The sequence below is a fragment of the Solanum pennellii genome, chromosome 6 (assembly GCF_001406875.1).
Source record: "Solanum pennellii chromosome 6, SPENNV200".
NCBI lineage: Eukaryota > Viridiplantae > Streptophyta > Magnoliopsida > Solanales > Solanaceae > Solanum > Solanum pennellii.
The window spans coordinates 3,138,971-3,154,410 of NC_028642.1; the positions used below are offsets into that span (position 1 = coordinate 3,138,971).

At 35.0% G+C, this 15,440-nt stretch overlaps 2 protein-coding genes across 2 annotated transcripts; both read left to right on the forward strand.

Annotated features, from left to right (window-relative positions):
• Nucleotides 1-12,303, forward strand: LOC107022040 (elongation factor Tu, mitochondrial-like). Its single transcript, XM_015222753.2, has 12 exons — nucleotides 1-405; nucleotides 1,721-1,796; nucleotides 1,903-1,995; nucleotides 2,072-2,146; nucleotides 8,921-9,025; nucleotides 9,116-9,206; nucleotides 9,313-9,518; nucleotides 9,776-9,859; nucleotides 10,354-10,416; nucleotides 10,511-10,573; nucleotides 10,986-11,226; nucleotides 12,028-12,303. The coding sequence occupies exons 1-12, from the start codon at nucleotides 218-220 to the stop codon at nucleotides 12,096-12,098; spliced, it is 1,356 nt and encodes a 451-aa protein (XP_015078239.1). The 5' UTR covers nucleotides 1-217; the 3' UTR covers nucleotides 12,099-12,303.
• A 1,173-nt stretch (nucleotides 12,304-13,476) lies between these two features.
• On the forward strand, nucleotides 13,477-14,327 carry LOC107022061 (heavy metal-associated isoprenylated plant protein 32-like). Its single transcript, XM_015222784.2, has 3 exons — nucleotides 13,477-13,497; nucleotides 13,636-13,711; nucleotides 13,900-14,327. The coding sequence occupies exons 1-3, from the start codon at nucleotides 13,477-13,479 to the stop codon at nucleotides 14,325-14,327; spliced, it is 525 nt and encodes a 174-aa protein (XP_015078270.1).
• Nucleotides 14,328-15,440: the final 1,113 nt, after the last annotated feature.

Below are 15,440 nucleotides of genomic sequence, written 5' to 3' on the forward strand. Positions count from 1 at the left end.
AATACAACCAAATTCAGATCTAATTACATACGTAGAATCATTCAAATCTTATTCTATATGTTCAAACGGCTAAACCCGACCCATAATATCCATTTGAGAAGTCATCTAATACAGCACGTCGTCGTTTTCCTCTCGCTTAAACCCTAAACCCTTGTAAAATCCGAAACATTTCCACTACCCATTTTTTCATTTTTTTCTCAGCTCTGCGTCTTCTTCAATGGCGTCAGTTGCTTTTAGAAGCTCAAATTCAAAGCGATTGCTTGCAGTTTCACCTCAATTATACTCTTCATGCTGTAGAGGATCGGTGCCAGCTCAATTCTCACTCTCCGAAACCATAAATGTAAATGAAGCTCCTGCATTTTGTAACCATCCATGGTGGAGATCCATGGCTACCTTCACTCGAACGTAAGATTGAAATTTTTTAGAGATTTTTATATCAGTGTAATGATCCGAATTACGAAAATCGGGTTCTTAAAGGCAACATGTTGTGTTAGTTGAGGTGTAGTTGATTGATTGATTAGGGTACGCGAGCACTCATTTTAATAATTTGTTTGTTGATCCAGGTAAAATGAAATTTTTCTTGTTTAGAGATTTGTTATGATAGGCATTTATAAAAAAAAAACGCCTTTCTACAAAGCTGTGTTGTGTTAGATTGAAATGGAATTATGTGGTGTTAGTGATTGATATCCGAACTTTGTTTAGATTTGGATTGAGGTGTAGTTGTTGATTGATCAGTGTATCTGAGCACTCATTTGAATGATTTGCTTGTTGATCCAGGTAAGACAGAATTTTTATTGTCTTGAGATTTGTAATGATAGGCATTTATAAAAACCGCTTTTTGAAGGCAAAACTATGTTGTGTTAGAAGAAAATGAAGTTCAAATTAAACAGAATGTATACAAATGGTTGATGTGCTCAACCTTGGCTAGCTTTTGAATAGAGGAGTAGTTGGTTGATTAGAGCATGGGAGCATTCATTTTAGTAAGTTTCTTGTTGATTCATTCAGTTCTCACTTAATGAAAAGCTAAATGCAACTCACACTTCCTAACACACGGTGTAGATCCATGGCTATCTTCACCTGAAACTTAGATTGATATTTTTAAAAATTGTTTGGAGATTTAACTTGTAATGATACACAATTATAATATAAGCACTTTTTGAAGGCAAAACTATGTTGTGTTTGAAGGCACTTTTTGCATTAGAGTATGCAAGCACTCATTTTAATGATTTGCTTGTTCTCCATCCAGTTCTCACTTAATGAAAAGCGAAAATGCAAATTAGACTCTCACACTTCCTAACACATGGTGAAGATCCATGGCTACTTTCAGTCGAACGTAAGTTTAATATTTCATACTTTAGGATCACTGTGCAGATTACATTTATAAAGAACGCCTTAGGAAAAATTTGTTTTGTTAGAATGAAATGAAATTTGAATAGAGCCGAATATATTGTTCCTGAAATATGGAGGTTTTCGGGTTTCTCTTCACTGGTTGGATGGAAAGATAAATATCAAGAAGAAACCACGTCAAGCAAACAATTAACAAATTATGAATCACTCCTGAAGTAGCTGCGGTTATCTATATGAATCCGTGATATCTATTGCGTTCTACATTGGAACATATTTCTGTCCTCAGTCGACTATGCTAAGTTGGAAATGTTGAACTGAAAATTTCACCATCCAATTTTTGTTCTCATCTAATAACATCTTTTGGTTCCTGCAGAAAACCTCATGTTAACGTGGGAACTATCGGCCATGTTGATCATGGAAAGACTACTCTCACAGCTGCAATTACAAAGGTAAAGTTGGTTAGTTTTGGTATTTGTTATTTTGTTTTCCTCCGTTGTGACCTCATTCAGTTATCTAATCAAGCCGTGACACAAGAAGAACCTGTGCATTGTCTAGGTTCTAGCAGAAGAAGGAAAGGCAAAGGCTGTTGCTTTTGATGAAATCGATAAAGCCCCTGAAGAGAAAAAGAGAGGAATTACTATCGCTACGGTGGGTATGCTACACCATTTGTGTTTACTCCCTCTTTTTTAATTTTTTTTTTAACAATGGAACTGATGCTTCATAGGCCCATGTGGAGTATGAGACTGCTAAAAGACACTATGCTCATGTTGATTGCCCTGGGCACGCAGATTATGTTAAAGTAAGATGCATAACCTACCTATTTTGATGCTATCATCGCATTCATCGTACTTTATGACTTTAAGTGCCTATTACATAGGCCCTTTTGGTTCTTACTGAAGAAAGTCATTATTACATGGGGAATACTTATTAACGGCTACCTAGGGAATGCTTAAGGTCAAGCTAATTTAATCTTGAAAAAAAATGTGTATGCAGTTAATTTAGTCCCCACTTGTGGAATTACACTGGGTATGTTTTTGTTGTTGTTATGTATGCAGTTAATTCTGTATCACGGGGCCGTTTTCTTTTTAGGGGATTATGGCCTATAACAATATCATTAAATGGTTCCCCAAGATTTGAGTTGTAAGGTTTGAGCAGAAAGGTAACACTCAGAGATTCCAATCTGTTAATACATTGAAAGTGGTCTTTTTCTCTATCTGCTGTAGAAAATTAGTATAAAAGGTATAATATTTAGATTTTCTTTGTTTAAATTCCTATTTTTAGAAGCACCTTTCGTTGTTGCTGACTCCCTTCCTGGGCACTAGCTGTAGAGCATAAGGTAAACCTTTCTTATATATTCTTGCACAATAGAGGTAGTGTTACATTCTTTACCATTAGAAGATAAAATGTGTTAACTAATATTTTGATATTGCTTTTAAAATAACGACGACAAACCTACGTAATCCTGTAAGTGGGGTTTGGGGAGGGTAGGATGTACACAGACTTTACTCCTACCTTTGTGGGGTAGAGAGGTTGTTTTATGATAGACCCTCTGCTGGTATGCTTTTCACTATAGTTTCATATTTGATAGAAAATGTTTGGTTTGATGTGATTAACATTAAAGCACATACATGGAGCTTACTTTGTATAAACAATTACAATTACTGTTTAAATGTGGCATGTTATTCTTAGTTTGCTGCCAAGTTGCTCGGACTCCAAAAATGTTGCCTCACCCGTATTGGATCCTTCAAAAATACACTATTTTTGGAGGATCCAACACCCGTCGACATTTTTGAAGAGTCCGAGCAACATAGTTTGCAGATTTCAAAGGCAATTATCTATTTGTTTCTAGGTATTGCTTTGACCAACCTTCAAAATAAATTTCTGTGATGTTTGAGTCTTTTAAGATAAAACTTATATGTTTTGGAAGTATATGAGAAGTACAAGTTGAAAACTTTTGCTGTTCAAAACATAGTGGTGTGCTTATTGCTTAATTAGTCTTTCTAGTAGGAGACACCCTCCATCCTTATCTAAATGATCAAGAGTTCGAGTTACTAAGAGAAAAAGGAAAAATCCTTTTTTAATAAAAAGGGAAATCCATTGTTGGATCCTGGGAAGAGGGGTTCTTGGAGATGTGGGATTTACCATATCCCCAAAAAGCAGTCATTAGTCAAAAATGGAATCAGTCTGTTTCTTAAGAAGCTAAAAGTAACATGTTTTGAGGTTGAGGATGTGCTCACTCAACAGAATTACAATGGAGAGTGAATGAGAGATGACTCTTCGCAGTGGATGCCTACTGTCTGAAAAGAGCGAAGATGAAACTTATCACTTAATTTTGCACTGCAGCTTTGCTATGAAACCATGTTCGTTAATCTTTTCTAGCTCAGTTGGGTTATGTCAACCATTAAACAACTGCTACAATGCTGGACTGGCAAGGGCATAGTTAAGTGCAAGAGGAAGATATGGGAGACAATCTCTGAGGGTGTTTGGTGGGTGATTTGGAAGGAGAGGAAGCAAAGGTGTGCTGAAAGCAAATATGATAATATTTACACTCTGAAATACAAATGTATTTCCTTTTGGGTTTTTTGGTGTAGACGAGTGATAGTAACCAGAAGTAGAGATTCGACAAAATAGAACAAAGTAAGTAGATTTACTGAAAATAGTTTGTGCAAGTGTCTTAAACACAACTATACAAATAAAGTTGTCTGTATGGAGTGGACAGGACTCCAGAAAATAGTACTTTTGATTCTTACTTACATCCTACCAATAACTTATCCTAATTACATATATATAGAGAACATAAAAGGATAAGACTGACACTAAACTGCCAGATAACTGCTGCAACAGTCGTTTGTCCAGAATTCGACTCTTTATTCTTTTGTCGATATTTTCTTCTAAAGTACGTCTTGAGAGGTGGGTTGGTATCAGTGCATCTCCCCTGAAAAGATGCCTTGTCCTCAAGGCAGAACAGAGGAAATTGAACAGCAAGCAAGTCATAGTCTTCCCAACTAGACTTCAACAGGCCGTTGCCGCCCTTGAATAAGTAATTCTAGAGTTGGCACTCCTGAGTCTTTTACCCAACGATGTGATAAAACTTTTTCATGTTCCACCATAAATTCCAATTCACCCGATAGTGGTAAAGGTGGAGGGGAAGCAATATCAGAACAACCACGAGCAGGACGAAACAGCGAGACATGAAAAATAGGATGTACCTTAGATGTTTCATGAAGCTGCAATTCATAAGAAACAGGACCAACTCGTCGAACAATTTTGTATGGTCCAAAATATCGAGGTGAAAGCTTCTCATTAAGACGTTTGGCTAAACTCTTATGCCGATAAGGTCGCAAACGAAGGAAAACAGCAGCACCCACATTAAAAGACAAGTCACGTCGCTTGGAATCAGCTTGAGCTTCATTCTGGATTGAGCCTTCAAGAGATTGGAACGTATTACCTCTAACATTTGATCTCGTTCCACAAGCTGCTATTCAAGTTCAGCAATTTTAGTTTCTCCATGAACAAAGGGATGCAAGAGTGGTGGTTCTCTCCCATACACAATCTGGAAAGGAGTCATATTGGCTGAAGAATGGTATCCAGTGTTGAAAGAATATTCAGCCTAAGTTAGATATTGAAGACATGATTTGGGCTTGTCATGAGGAAAACAACGCAAGTAAGTTTCAACGCATCGATTGACCACCTCCGTTTGACCGTCAGATTGGGGATGATAGGAAGTACCCATACGAAGACGGGTGCGACTAAGGCGAAAAAGTTCCTACCAAAAAGCACTTGTGAAGACAATATCACGATCTGAAAGAATGGATCGTGGTAAACCATGCAACCTGACAATTTCCTTACAAAAAACCCCAGCCACTGTTTTAGCCATTGTTTTAGCAATAAAGGGATGAGATAAAGCAAGAAAATGGTTGTATTTGCTAAACCTGTCAACCACCACAACAATAGTAACAAAGCCATTAGAAGGAGGAAGCCCAACAATGAAATCAAGGGAGATATCCTCCCAAACTCGGTTAGGAATGGGTAAAGGTTGTAAGAGACCAGCTGGAGCTAATGTTTCATATTTATGTTTCTAGCATATCAAACAATTTCTGGACAAAGAACTTCACATCATGCTTAAACAAGTCCAGAAAAAATTTGCAGATACCCTTTTGAGAGTTTTCAAGTAACCTCCGTGCCCTCCTGTAGGAGAATCATGTAAATCTGCTAAAATCTTGATTTTGAGTTCAGGATAATCAGGAATAACCAGCCGAGATTTGTAGTAAAGATGGTTAGCAGACAACGAGAAATCAGAATGAATCGATGGATCAGAAGAGAGTTGATCTCGAATCTGCTTAGTATATGGATCAACTTCAATTGCTTCTGTTAAATCACTGAAATCTAATGGAATAGGCATCACCAAAGATAAAAATCAGCATGTTGTGGGCGACGAGATAAGGCATCAGCTCCTTTGTTTTCACTTCCTGACTTATAGACAATAGTGAAATTGAAAGGCAATAATTTAAACAACAAAGGTTGTTGTTCAACAGTAGTCACCCGCTGATGCAAGAGATACTTTAGGCTACAATGGTCAATAGTGAATAAAATATCAACCGAAAAGATAATGCTTCCATTTTTGCAATGCAAGGACCAAAGCTAGCAATTCACGATCATAAGTAGATTTAATGCGACTAGAAAAGGAAAATCCCTTGCTGAAATAGGCTACTGGATGACAGTGTTGCAGTAAAATAGCCCCAACTCCATTAGATGAAGCATCACACTCAACTGTAAACTGTTGAGTGAAATCTGGAAGACGAAGCACTGGTACTAACGTCAAAATTTTCTTAAGATTTTGGAAAACGTGCTCTACTTTTGCATGCCAGGTAAAAGCATCTTTCTTGGTCAATTCTGTTAAAGGACGAGCAATGATCCCATAGTTCTTAACAAAGCGCCTATTATAACCAGTGAGACCTAAGAAATCACGAAGTTCCTTGACATTCTTTGGAACAGGCCATTCCAACACGGCATATATTTTTTCTGAATCCACAGCTATTCCATCTTGAGAAATCACATGACCCAAAAACCCAACTTGGTGTTGACCAAATAAACATTTCTTTGGATTAGCAAAAAACGAATTGGCAGAAAGAAGATGGAGGACTGTTTGAAGGTGTTGTTGGTGTGTCTGAGGATCAACTGTAGATTAGAATATCATCAAAGAACACTAGGACATATTTTCGAAGATATGGCCTGAAAAGATCATTCATGGCACCTTGAAATGTGGATGGTGCATTGGTGAGTCCAAAAGGCATTACGAGAAACTCGTAATGGCCTGAATGAGTGCGAAAGGCAGTTTTATAGACATCATCAGGTTGGACTCGAATTTGATGGTATCCGGAACGAAGATCAATTTTTGAAATAATTGTGGTCCCATGTGATTCATCTAACAACTCATCAATATTTGGAATTGGATATTTGTCCGGGACAGTGATTTTGTTTAGGCTACGGTAATCCACACAAAATCGCCAAGAGTTATCTTTCTTTTTAACTAGCAGAACCGGACTAGCAAAGGGACTTAAACTAGGGCGAATGAAACCAAATTCTAATAAAGCTGCAACTTGGCTCTCTATTTCAGTTTTTTGACCATGTGGGTAACGGTAAGGTCTGATGTTTGGAGGTTTAGAATTTGGTAACAGAGGAATAGCATGAGAATGTGCTCTAAATGGTGGAAGAGATGTTGGTTCAGAAAACACAAATTGGAATTCATGTAAAAGGGTTTGGAATGCATTACTCGGAACCTCTGTTACCATGTTAAAAGATTGGAGAGAAGTTGTGGCAGAATCTGTCGATCTCACGCCTTGCAATTTGTAACGCTTCCCTTGCCAATTAAAAATTATGAACATATCCTTCCAGTTAGCTTGAATCGTATTGAGAGAAGCTAACCATTTGATACCAAAAACCAAATCAGCCCCTCCAATTGCAAAAGGGTAGTAATTCCTGAGTGATACTAAAGCCTGGCAATTGAATTTGAAGATTCCAACAAACTTTATTGCAGCGTATGATATCCATATTCCCTATTTGCACACCGAATGTTGGAACCATTTCTACTGGTATATTATGCTCCTCCACAATGGAATCAGCCACAAAATTATGTGTGGACCCACTATCCACAAGTATTAAAACCTTTTTACCATTGATCTCACCCTGAAGCTTCATTGTAGCACCCACTGATTGTCCCAAAATGGCATGGAAGGAAATTTCAGCCAAGTCATTTTCTTGAGGGTTATCACCAATTACTGCATTGACCTCGTCAACCTCTTCGAGTTGACCTTCTCCAGTAATCTCCATGAGAGATAATTTTGCAGATTTGCATCTATGACCGGGTGCAAATTTCTCATGGTAACGAAAGCAAAGTCATTCCCTATAAAAGTATAGTTCGCTCACGATTTATCCAAGAGAAGAGATCCAGAGCATCCCCTTCCAAATACATCGTCGCGATGTCAACTTTATGTTCTTCTTGAGTTTGATAATAGCAGAAATATTTTTTGCTTTCAAAATCCACTCTCTAGGATCTCCTCCTTCAAATCTAAGGAATTCCATCTTTGTGTATGGCTTTCGGGGAGGATTTTTTGACCAAGATGGACTATCCTGTCTTCTTCCTCGTCTTGCCAAACAGACTTTCCTTTATTACGGTTTCTGTGACTGGATTCTTCTTGTTGAGTCCACCTAGTCTGGGCCTTCAACGTTGCAACATCTGCTGCCAGTGAGTCAATCGTATTTAACTTTGACGCTATGGCAGATAATTGTTGGGCAAGAGATTCAACATTAGGAACACCTTCTTGGGAATTCGATAATCTAGTATTGACCATGTTGGATCGATCTGCTCTGATACCAAAACTGATAGTAACCAGAAGTAGAGATCCGACAAAATAAAACAAAGTAAGTAGATTTACTGAAAACAGTTTGTGCAAGTGCCTTAAACACAACTATACAAATAAAGTTGTCCGTGTGGAGTGGACAAGACTCCAGAAAATAGTACTTTTGATTCTTACTTACATCCTACCAATAACTAATCGTAATGACATATATAGAGAGAACATAAAAGGATAAGACTGACACTAAACTGCCAGATAACTGCTAGACAATTGCTGCAGCAGTTGTTTGTCCAGAATCCGACTCTTTATTCTTTTGTCGATATTTTCTGGTAAAGTACGTCTTGAGAGGTGGGTTGGTATCAACGAGAAGATGTTAATGCAGTTTATAGGATGGCAGATTTACTCAGCTTCCATCAGTAATTGTAAAGAAACTAATTGTATGTAATTTTTGGCACAATCTGTGTGCTTCATTTATACAACCTTACCATTTTTTAAAAAGTTACTACGTGTCTTTTGGGACAGTATGTGATAGTTAAAGCATGTCAGCTAGTAATGTATCTGAAGTTTGAGCTACCTCTTTAGATAAATTTGTCTGGTATTATACGTTATGCTTGTCAATGTCAAAAACTTGATTTCCAGTACAAGATAATAGTTTCTCTTTTTCCCTAATACAAACTCCCATTTTGTCCACTTCCTCATAAATTCTTTTTCCACAGAATATGATTACTGGAGCTGCCCAAATGGATGGTGGTATTCTAGTTGTATCTGCCCCTGATGGACCCATGCCACAAACAAAGGAGCATATTCTGCTTGCACGCCAGGTGGATATGTGTCAGTTTGTGATAGACTAGTAAACTACCTGAAAGCTTTATGTTGTGATTCTAATTTTACCCTGTGCCTACATTTCACAGGTAGGTGTACCATCACTTGTGTGCTTTCTGAACAAGGTTGATGCTGTTGATGATCCAGAACTCCTGGAACTTGTTGAAATGGAACTCCGAGGTAACCAGTTTTTTCGGACACGTGTGGATTTTGTTGCACTTTGAAGTCTTGGTAACTGCGATAACATCTTTTCTAAATTTCCTTCCAAGAGCTTTCCTGTTTGCAGAGCTGCTTAGTTTCTACAAATTTCCTGGGGATGACATCCCTATCGTTCGTGGTTCAGCTCTTTCTGCATTACAGAGTACAAATGAAGAAATTGGGAAAAAAGCTATTCTGAAGTTGATGGAGGCTGTAGATGAATATATCCCTGATCCAGTGCGTCAGCTTGATAAACCATTCCTAATGCCAATAGAAGATGTATTTTCGATTCAGGTATTTAGATGTTCTTTAACTTTGTGGTTTCAAGAGTTCTTTTTCTGAACTGTTTTTTAAAATTCAACTTCACTTTCACGTTTCTAACTTTTTCTTATTTTTATGTTTTTAAAGTCTAACAAATCCTTTGCTGCAAAACGAAGGAAAAATGTCTACTTGAATCGAAATAGCAAATCAATGCTTCTTAGTTGCTTGATTCTGTGGTATTCCTTATTAGTTTTTCGTTTTGTTGATTATTTCCTCTTTATGTTTCGTAGGGACGTGGAACTGTTGCTACTGGGCGTGTTGAACAAGGAACCATAAAAGTTGGAGAAGATGTGGAGATTTTAGGACTGATGCAGGTAACATGTAATCCTTTTATTTTTATTCTTTATTTGGGGAGGCAATTGTTATTTCATAATTTGACTATTAATTCCGAGGGGCAGTTATCTGAATTATATCTTTTTGTTCACCCTGTTTCAGTTGAAACAGTCGAGGACAACAATAACATGATTGTCATCACCTGATTAATAAGCAAGTGACTTTTGCTTTATCTTATTGGTGTTATGGGCTACTGGATAGAATTCTTGATAATCCTATCTGTTAAAAGTAAAAGCAAAGGGTTAGATGGTTACTATAATTTTCAGGTTTGACGACTTGTTCTATTCATAAGCTTTGGCTGAGGCCTGAGTTCATATATTTTTCTGATGATTAAGATGCTTGATCCAAATGACAGTCTTAGCTGGCTTTGAAGTTTTAATAGCTCTGATTCCTTTGTTAAATATCTGATACTTGATAAAAGTATGTAATTCTGCTCTTTGTAACACATGCTCCTGATATCAATTTTCTTTTATAGGGCACTTTAAAATCTACAGTTACTGGTGTTGAAATGTTCAAGAAGATCTTGGATCATGGACAAGTAAAAATCTAACCTAATCTTAATCACTTTTGTAATAATTTCTTACTGCATTAACTGATCATTGCCCCCCCCCCCCCTCAAAATTCTTAACTAGGCTGGTGATAATGTTGGCCTTCTTCTTCGTGGCTTGAAACGAGACGACATTACGCGAGGAATGGTACGTTTGAAATTTTGCTACAACTAATTGGACATTTTTGTGGCCAGTTTGTAGCTGCTGTGACTTCCTTCATAGAACTTTTTACCTGTCTTCATCTTTATTTTTCCATTTATTGCTACCTCTACTATTGTTCTATTCATGTTGTATCCCTATTGTCTGAAATTTAATAAAAGCAATTATGAATCAGGTTCCTTTTTGCAATGTTAGGTGCACCCTCTATCATCAGCCTAGAAAGAGTGGTTCGGTTTTCCACCTAATTGACAGGAAATAGGAGCAAATCTAATTCTATTCTCTTGTGATTGTATCAAGCATGTACTGTTATTCATGATGAGATCGGAGTCTGGAATCTTGAGAAAATAGATTTCTTTTACATACATATGTTGCAAACATTCATAGGCCTTTTGTATTGTAGGTGATTGCAAAGCCTGGAAGTGTGAAAACATGCAAGAAATTTGAAGCAGAGATATATGTACTTACAAAGGATGAAGGTGGTCGACACACTGCCTTCTTCTCAAATTATATGCCTCAATTTTACATGAGGACTGCTGACATCACCGGCAAAGTGGAGTTGCCTGAAAATGTCAAGATGGTTATGCCTGGGGATAATGTTACTGCTACTTTTGAGCTGATGTCTCCAGTTCCCCTTGATGCAGGTGAGTAAATTATTCAGGCTTTTGGTTCTATATAGAAGCAATATTCTTGTAAAATTTTCTGATTCTTATTTTACTCCCTTGAAGATGGACAATGATATATTCAAAATGTTCATTATCATTAAAGAATTACTGTTCGTTCTAGTGGCAGAAGATAAATTTTACAAATCACCTCACTTCGGGTGGCTGATGGTGGTGTCATTTTTACAAGGGATTTGCTTTTACTGATTGTCACGGTCTCACTACTGATGCGATAGTCGATCTTATTCTCAAATTAATTATACTCATGGCCGTCACACACCTTGTGCCCCATAATGCTGCTATTACATCTTGATTAACATTATACCAACTCACTGGCCTATTACTATGCAAGATAACTCAATGGTGCTGATGAATTTGATTATCGAATAACTTTGATCAGTCATGAAATTTCTTTGATGCACTTGTGATGATTAGGTCAGGAAAGAGATTCTTTTGGCTAGTAAATCCAGATATATTTTTATTTATAACTGTGGGCTTGTACACTTCTCAACCAATTCCACGGAGTACTTGCTACTTATAGCCAGTGTATGTACCGGGTAATTTGTCCACCTAGGCTTGGACAAGATGGAAAGAAATCACCTATTATATATGTTGTCTTTGCATTTGAAAAGAATGAAATAGGCGTTCACTATCATGCAGGCTGTGTTATCCAGTCAAGTGAATTTATATCTTAGACATGATACTCAGTTTATGTGTTTTTATTTATCGTAGAACTAGAACGGATATAATTGTTTTGATGCCATTTTATGTAAAAATTTGCAGGACAAAGATTTGCTTTGCGAGAAGGTGGTAGAACAGTTGGCGCGGGCGTTGTTTCAAAAGTAATAAACTGAGGCTTCATGATTTAGGTGATTTTAGGTTCACTATGGTTCTCTCTAGGCAGGTTGATGATAGAAAAGACTTTAAATTGTTCATTGTGGAAAATACAAGACTTGATAATTGCTGATGCAAATATTTTTTTTTATGAAAGTGTCAAAAGAAATCCAAGTCTTGTTCATTTTTTATGGTATTACTAATAATATATGTTCTTTGCATTTATTTGAAACTCTACTCTAATTTCTTGAATGAGTTTATTTGCTTTTTGTTATTCAAGGTGTTGTTACATATGATGAGATGAATTAGTGTTGATGATTTTAATACTTCTCTGGTCTTGATAGTATCATCTTCAACCTTATCATTTGTGTACGTGCACTTCGATTAATTTATCTTATATATGTTACTTCTTATCAATGAAATAACATTATCTATTCTAGACCGTTTTTAGCTTTAAGGTGTCTAGACCATACCCTTGGGTTTTTAAATCTTTTAGATGTGCTAGTCATTTCAATATTGAAAATTGACCGATTGTTGATTATATTTATTCGATAATATAAAGGATCTCTACGTTATCATATCAAAACATGCTAATAGTGTAGAAATTTATACACAAATAATACACAACTTAAGACTCTTTTTCAATATAGTAAATTATATCGTTAAACTTATTATAGGCTGATATTTATAGTTAATTTTTTGAAAAATAATCTTATAATATAAAGTTCTTTATATTGTCGGTGTAAATAATCATAATTTTACGTTGGATTTAGTGCTGACATTTTTGTTCCCCTAGTCATAATATTGTTCAAGTAACAAATTTGAAAATTAATATACTTAAATGTATATTGATAAGATATTTGATTTCTTCTTTTAATCTCTACATTTATTAGTTTCCATTCTCAAAACCATTTCAAAGGGAACAAATCTTTATTTTACCATTTTTAGCCATAAATAAAATCTTGGAAATTATATACACCATTTGCATAATCTCATTATTAAAAACCTTATTATCACTCCTCTTAATCGTAATATCTTCCATTTTGCAATTTCATTATATTCTAAGGTTAGTTTTCTCAACCTATGTTCGGATATTCCTTTATTCTCGTGCAGATGTGGAGTCAAAAATTAAAACTTACAAGTTCAAAATTGCTCTTAGTTTTTGATTGCTAATGATATGTACATATTTAATAGATTTGATCGAAGCTACTGAATTTTATTGGACTTGTATTTACTCTAACTTCGTCTTTTTTTAGCGGTGAACTAATTGTAAAAAACATTTTACATAATTACATAACATTGAATATTAGTTGCATGTAATATATCTTCTCTCCTCATACTGATTTTTTTTTTGTTAATTTTTTAAACCAGTTGTTTAGACACCAATAATTAATTTCAATGGAGCCCATTGCAGACGTGGTAAGAGAAAAAACCTTTATTTTTTTTTCACTATATAATATTCCTTTTCAAAAATTTATTTCACGAAATATTTTTAAAAATAAGCAGATTTTAAAAGTTTGATCGAACTCAGTTCAACTGTTTATTTGTTTATCGTAGAGTTGCAATTTGAAAGTGAACATCCATTGTGAATCCTGCAAAATGAAGATGATGGAAGTGTTGCACTCCGTACGAGGTAATTAGTATATATAACTTAAATTCTTCGTTTGATATAAAAAAAAATAAAGTTGATCCGTTTTGAGGTGCATGTATATACTTGTCATGACATGTGTGACTTTTTATTCACGTGTAACTAAGTGTTTACTTATCAAGATGTATATTTTATATTATCTGACTCTTGATTCTGAATTCGATTCTGTATAGGAGTGTATGCATTGACAATAGATGCAGAAAAAGGAACAGCAAATGTTTGTGGAGAGGTGGATCCCAATAGGTTGTTATTAGCATTGTTAAAGTCAGGTCAACATGCAGAATTAATAAATGTGAAATTGAAGCATCCTTCTATTATTAATAATACTCCAAGAAATCAACATGGACACTATAATTATGGCCATGTTGGCCATGGTTATAATAATAACTATAATTCACTAGATGGACCTTATGGCTACAATCATGCATTGAATGAGCCAACTTCTTACTATCCTACTAGAGGAGGAGCCATGTTTGATCAACCTTATTATGGTTCAACCTACTACAACTCTTCTCCTTATGTTGGCTACGAATCGAATCGATCTCTAACGATGGATCATGTCATCAAAGAAGAACCTATGAACTGGTGTAGTATAATGTAAATGTGAGAGTTTATAGTATTGGACTTGTCTAAGTTTTAAAATGACAAGAGTTCAAAATCTATTGTTGGTTGAAATTTTAAGTATTGAACTCATTGTATATAATGCCAATAACATAAAGTGAATCTTTCATTTTGTATTTTTATCACTACATTTTGGCCATGGATATAACAACTACTTCCACTAATAATGCACTAGATGGCCCAATGGCTACAACCATATTCAAATGCATTGAATTTTCTACATTGATTGCACTTTTAGAATTATAAATTTAGAATCTACTACCATTTTTGGAATCTTAAAAAGATATTTCATATGTATAGTTATGTTATTCATCCAAAAGTGCTCGATTAGACATAACGAACGATTTATTTAACAATTTACGTATATAAACTTCTATTATGCTGTTAGTCGTTCTAATTTATAGTTCTTTTATTTGATAGGTCTTTTTGAGAACAACTGATTAATCTAATAAGCATATAAATAAAATTTTGTTCTAATGATTCTTTTCCAAATATACTAATATAAGATGCTTTATGCAGTAAATTACCTTTTTTTTTCCTTCAAAATTTGCTTTATTTTTATTTTCAGAATCCTTATTTAATTAAACCAAGTAAAATAGTGCAACGAACTAGCCTTTTGTTATCTTTACTTGAGGTCTAATTTGTGGAATTAAAAGTCTTAACATAAATATTTTAAGTACTACTACTAGGAGTGCGGAGCCTAAAGGGTATAAAATGTTAACAAAAATTTCAAAACGGTATATGAATTTTTATTTTAACCAAATGCGCAAAATCACTAGAAGAGCAGTGATATCATTCGCCGGAAAAAGCAAAATTTGATTTTTTTAAAGCGATTTCCAAAATAACTTTTTTTTTAAATAAAACTTTTTATTTATTTATTTGAAATTAAAAAAAAAAGAAGATAAATTAAGAGCAAATCGCTGCAAGTGCAGCAATTTGTCTCCAATTTTTTTTTTAAATCAAAATTTTTTTAAATTTTGATTACTACTTATTTTAAAAAATCATTAATTTATTTTGGAATAAGTAGTAAAAAAATTTAAAATTAAAATTTCTAAAAAAAATTAAAAATTTATTTTAAAAGTTTTAAAATAAT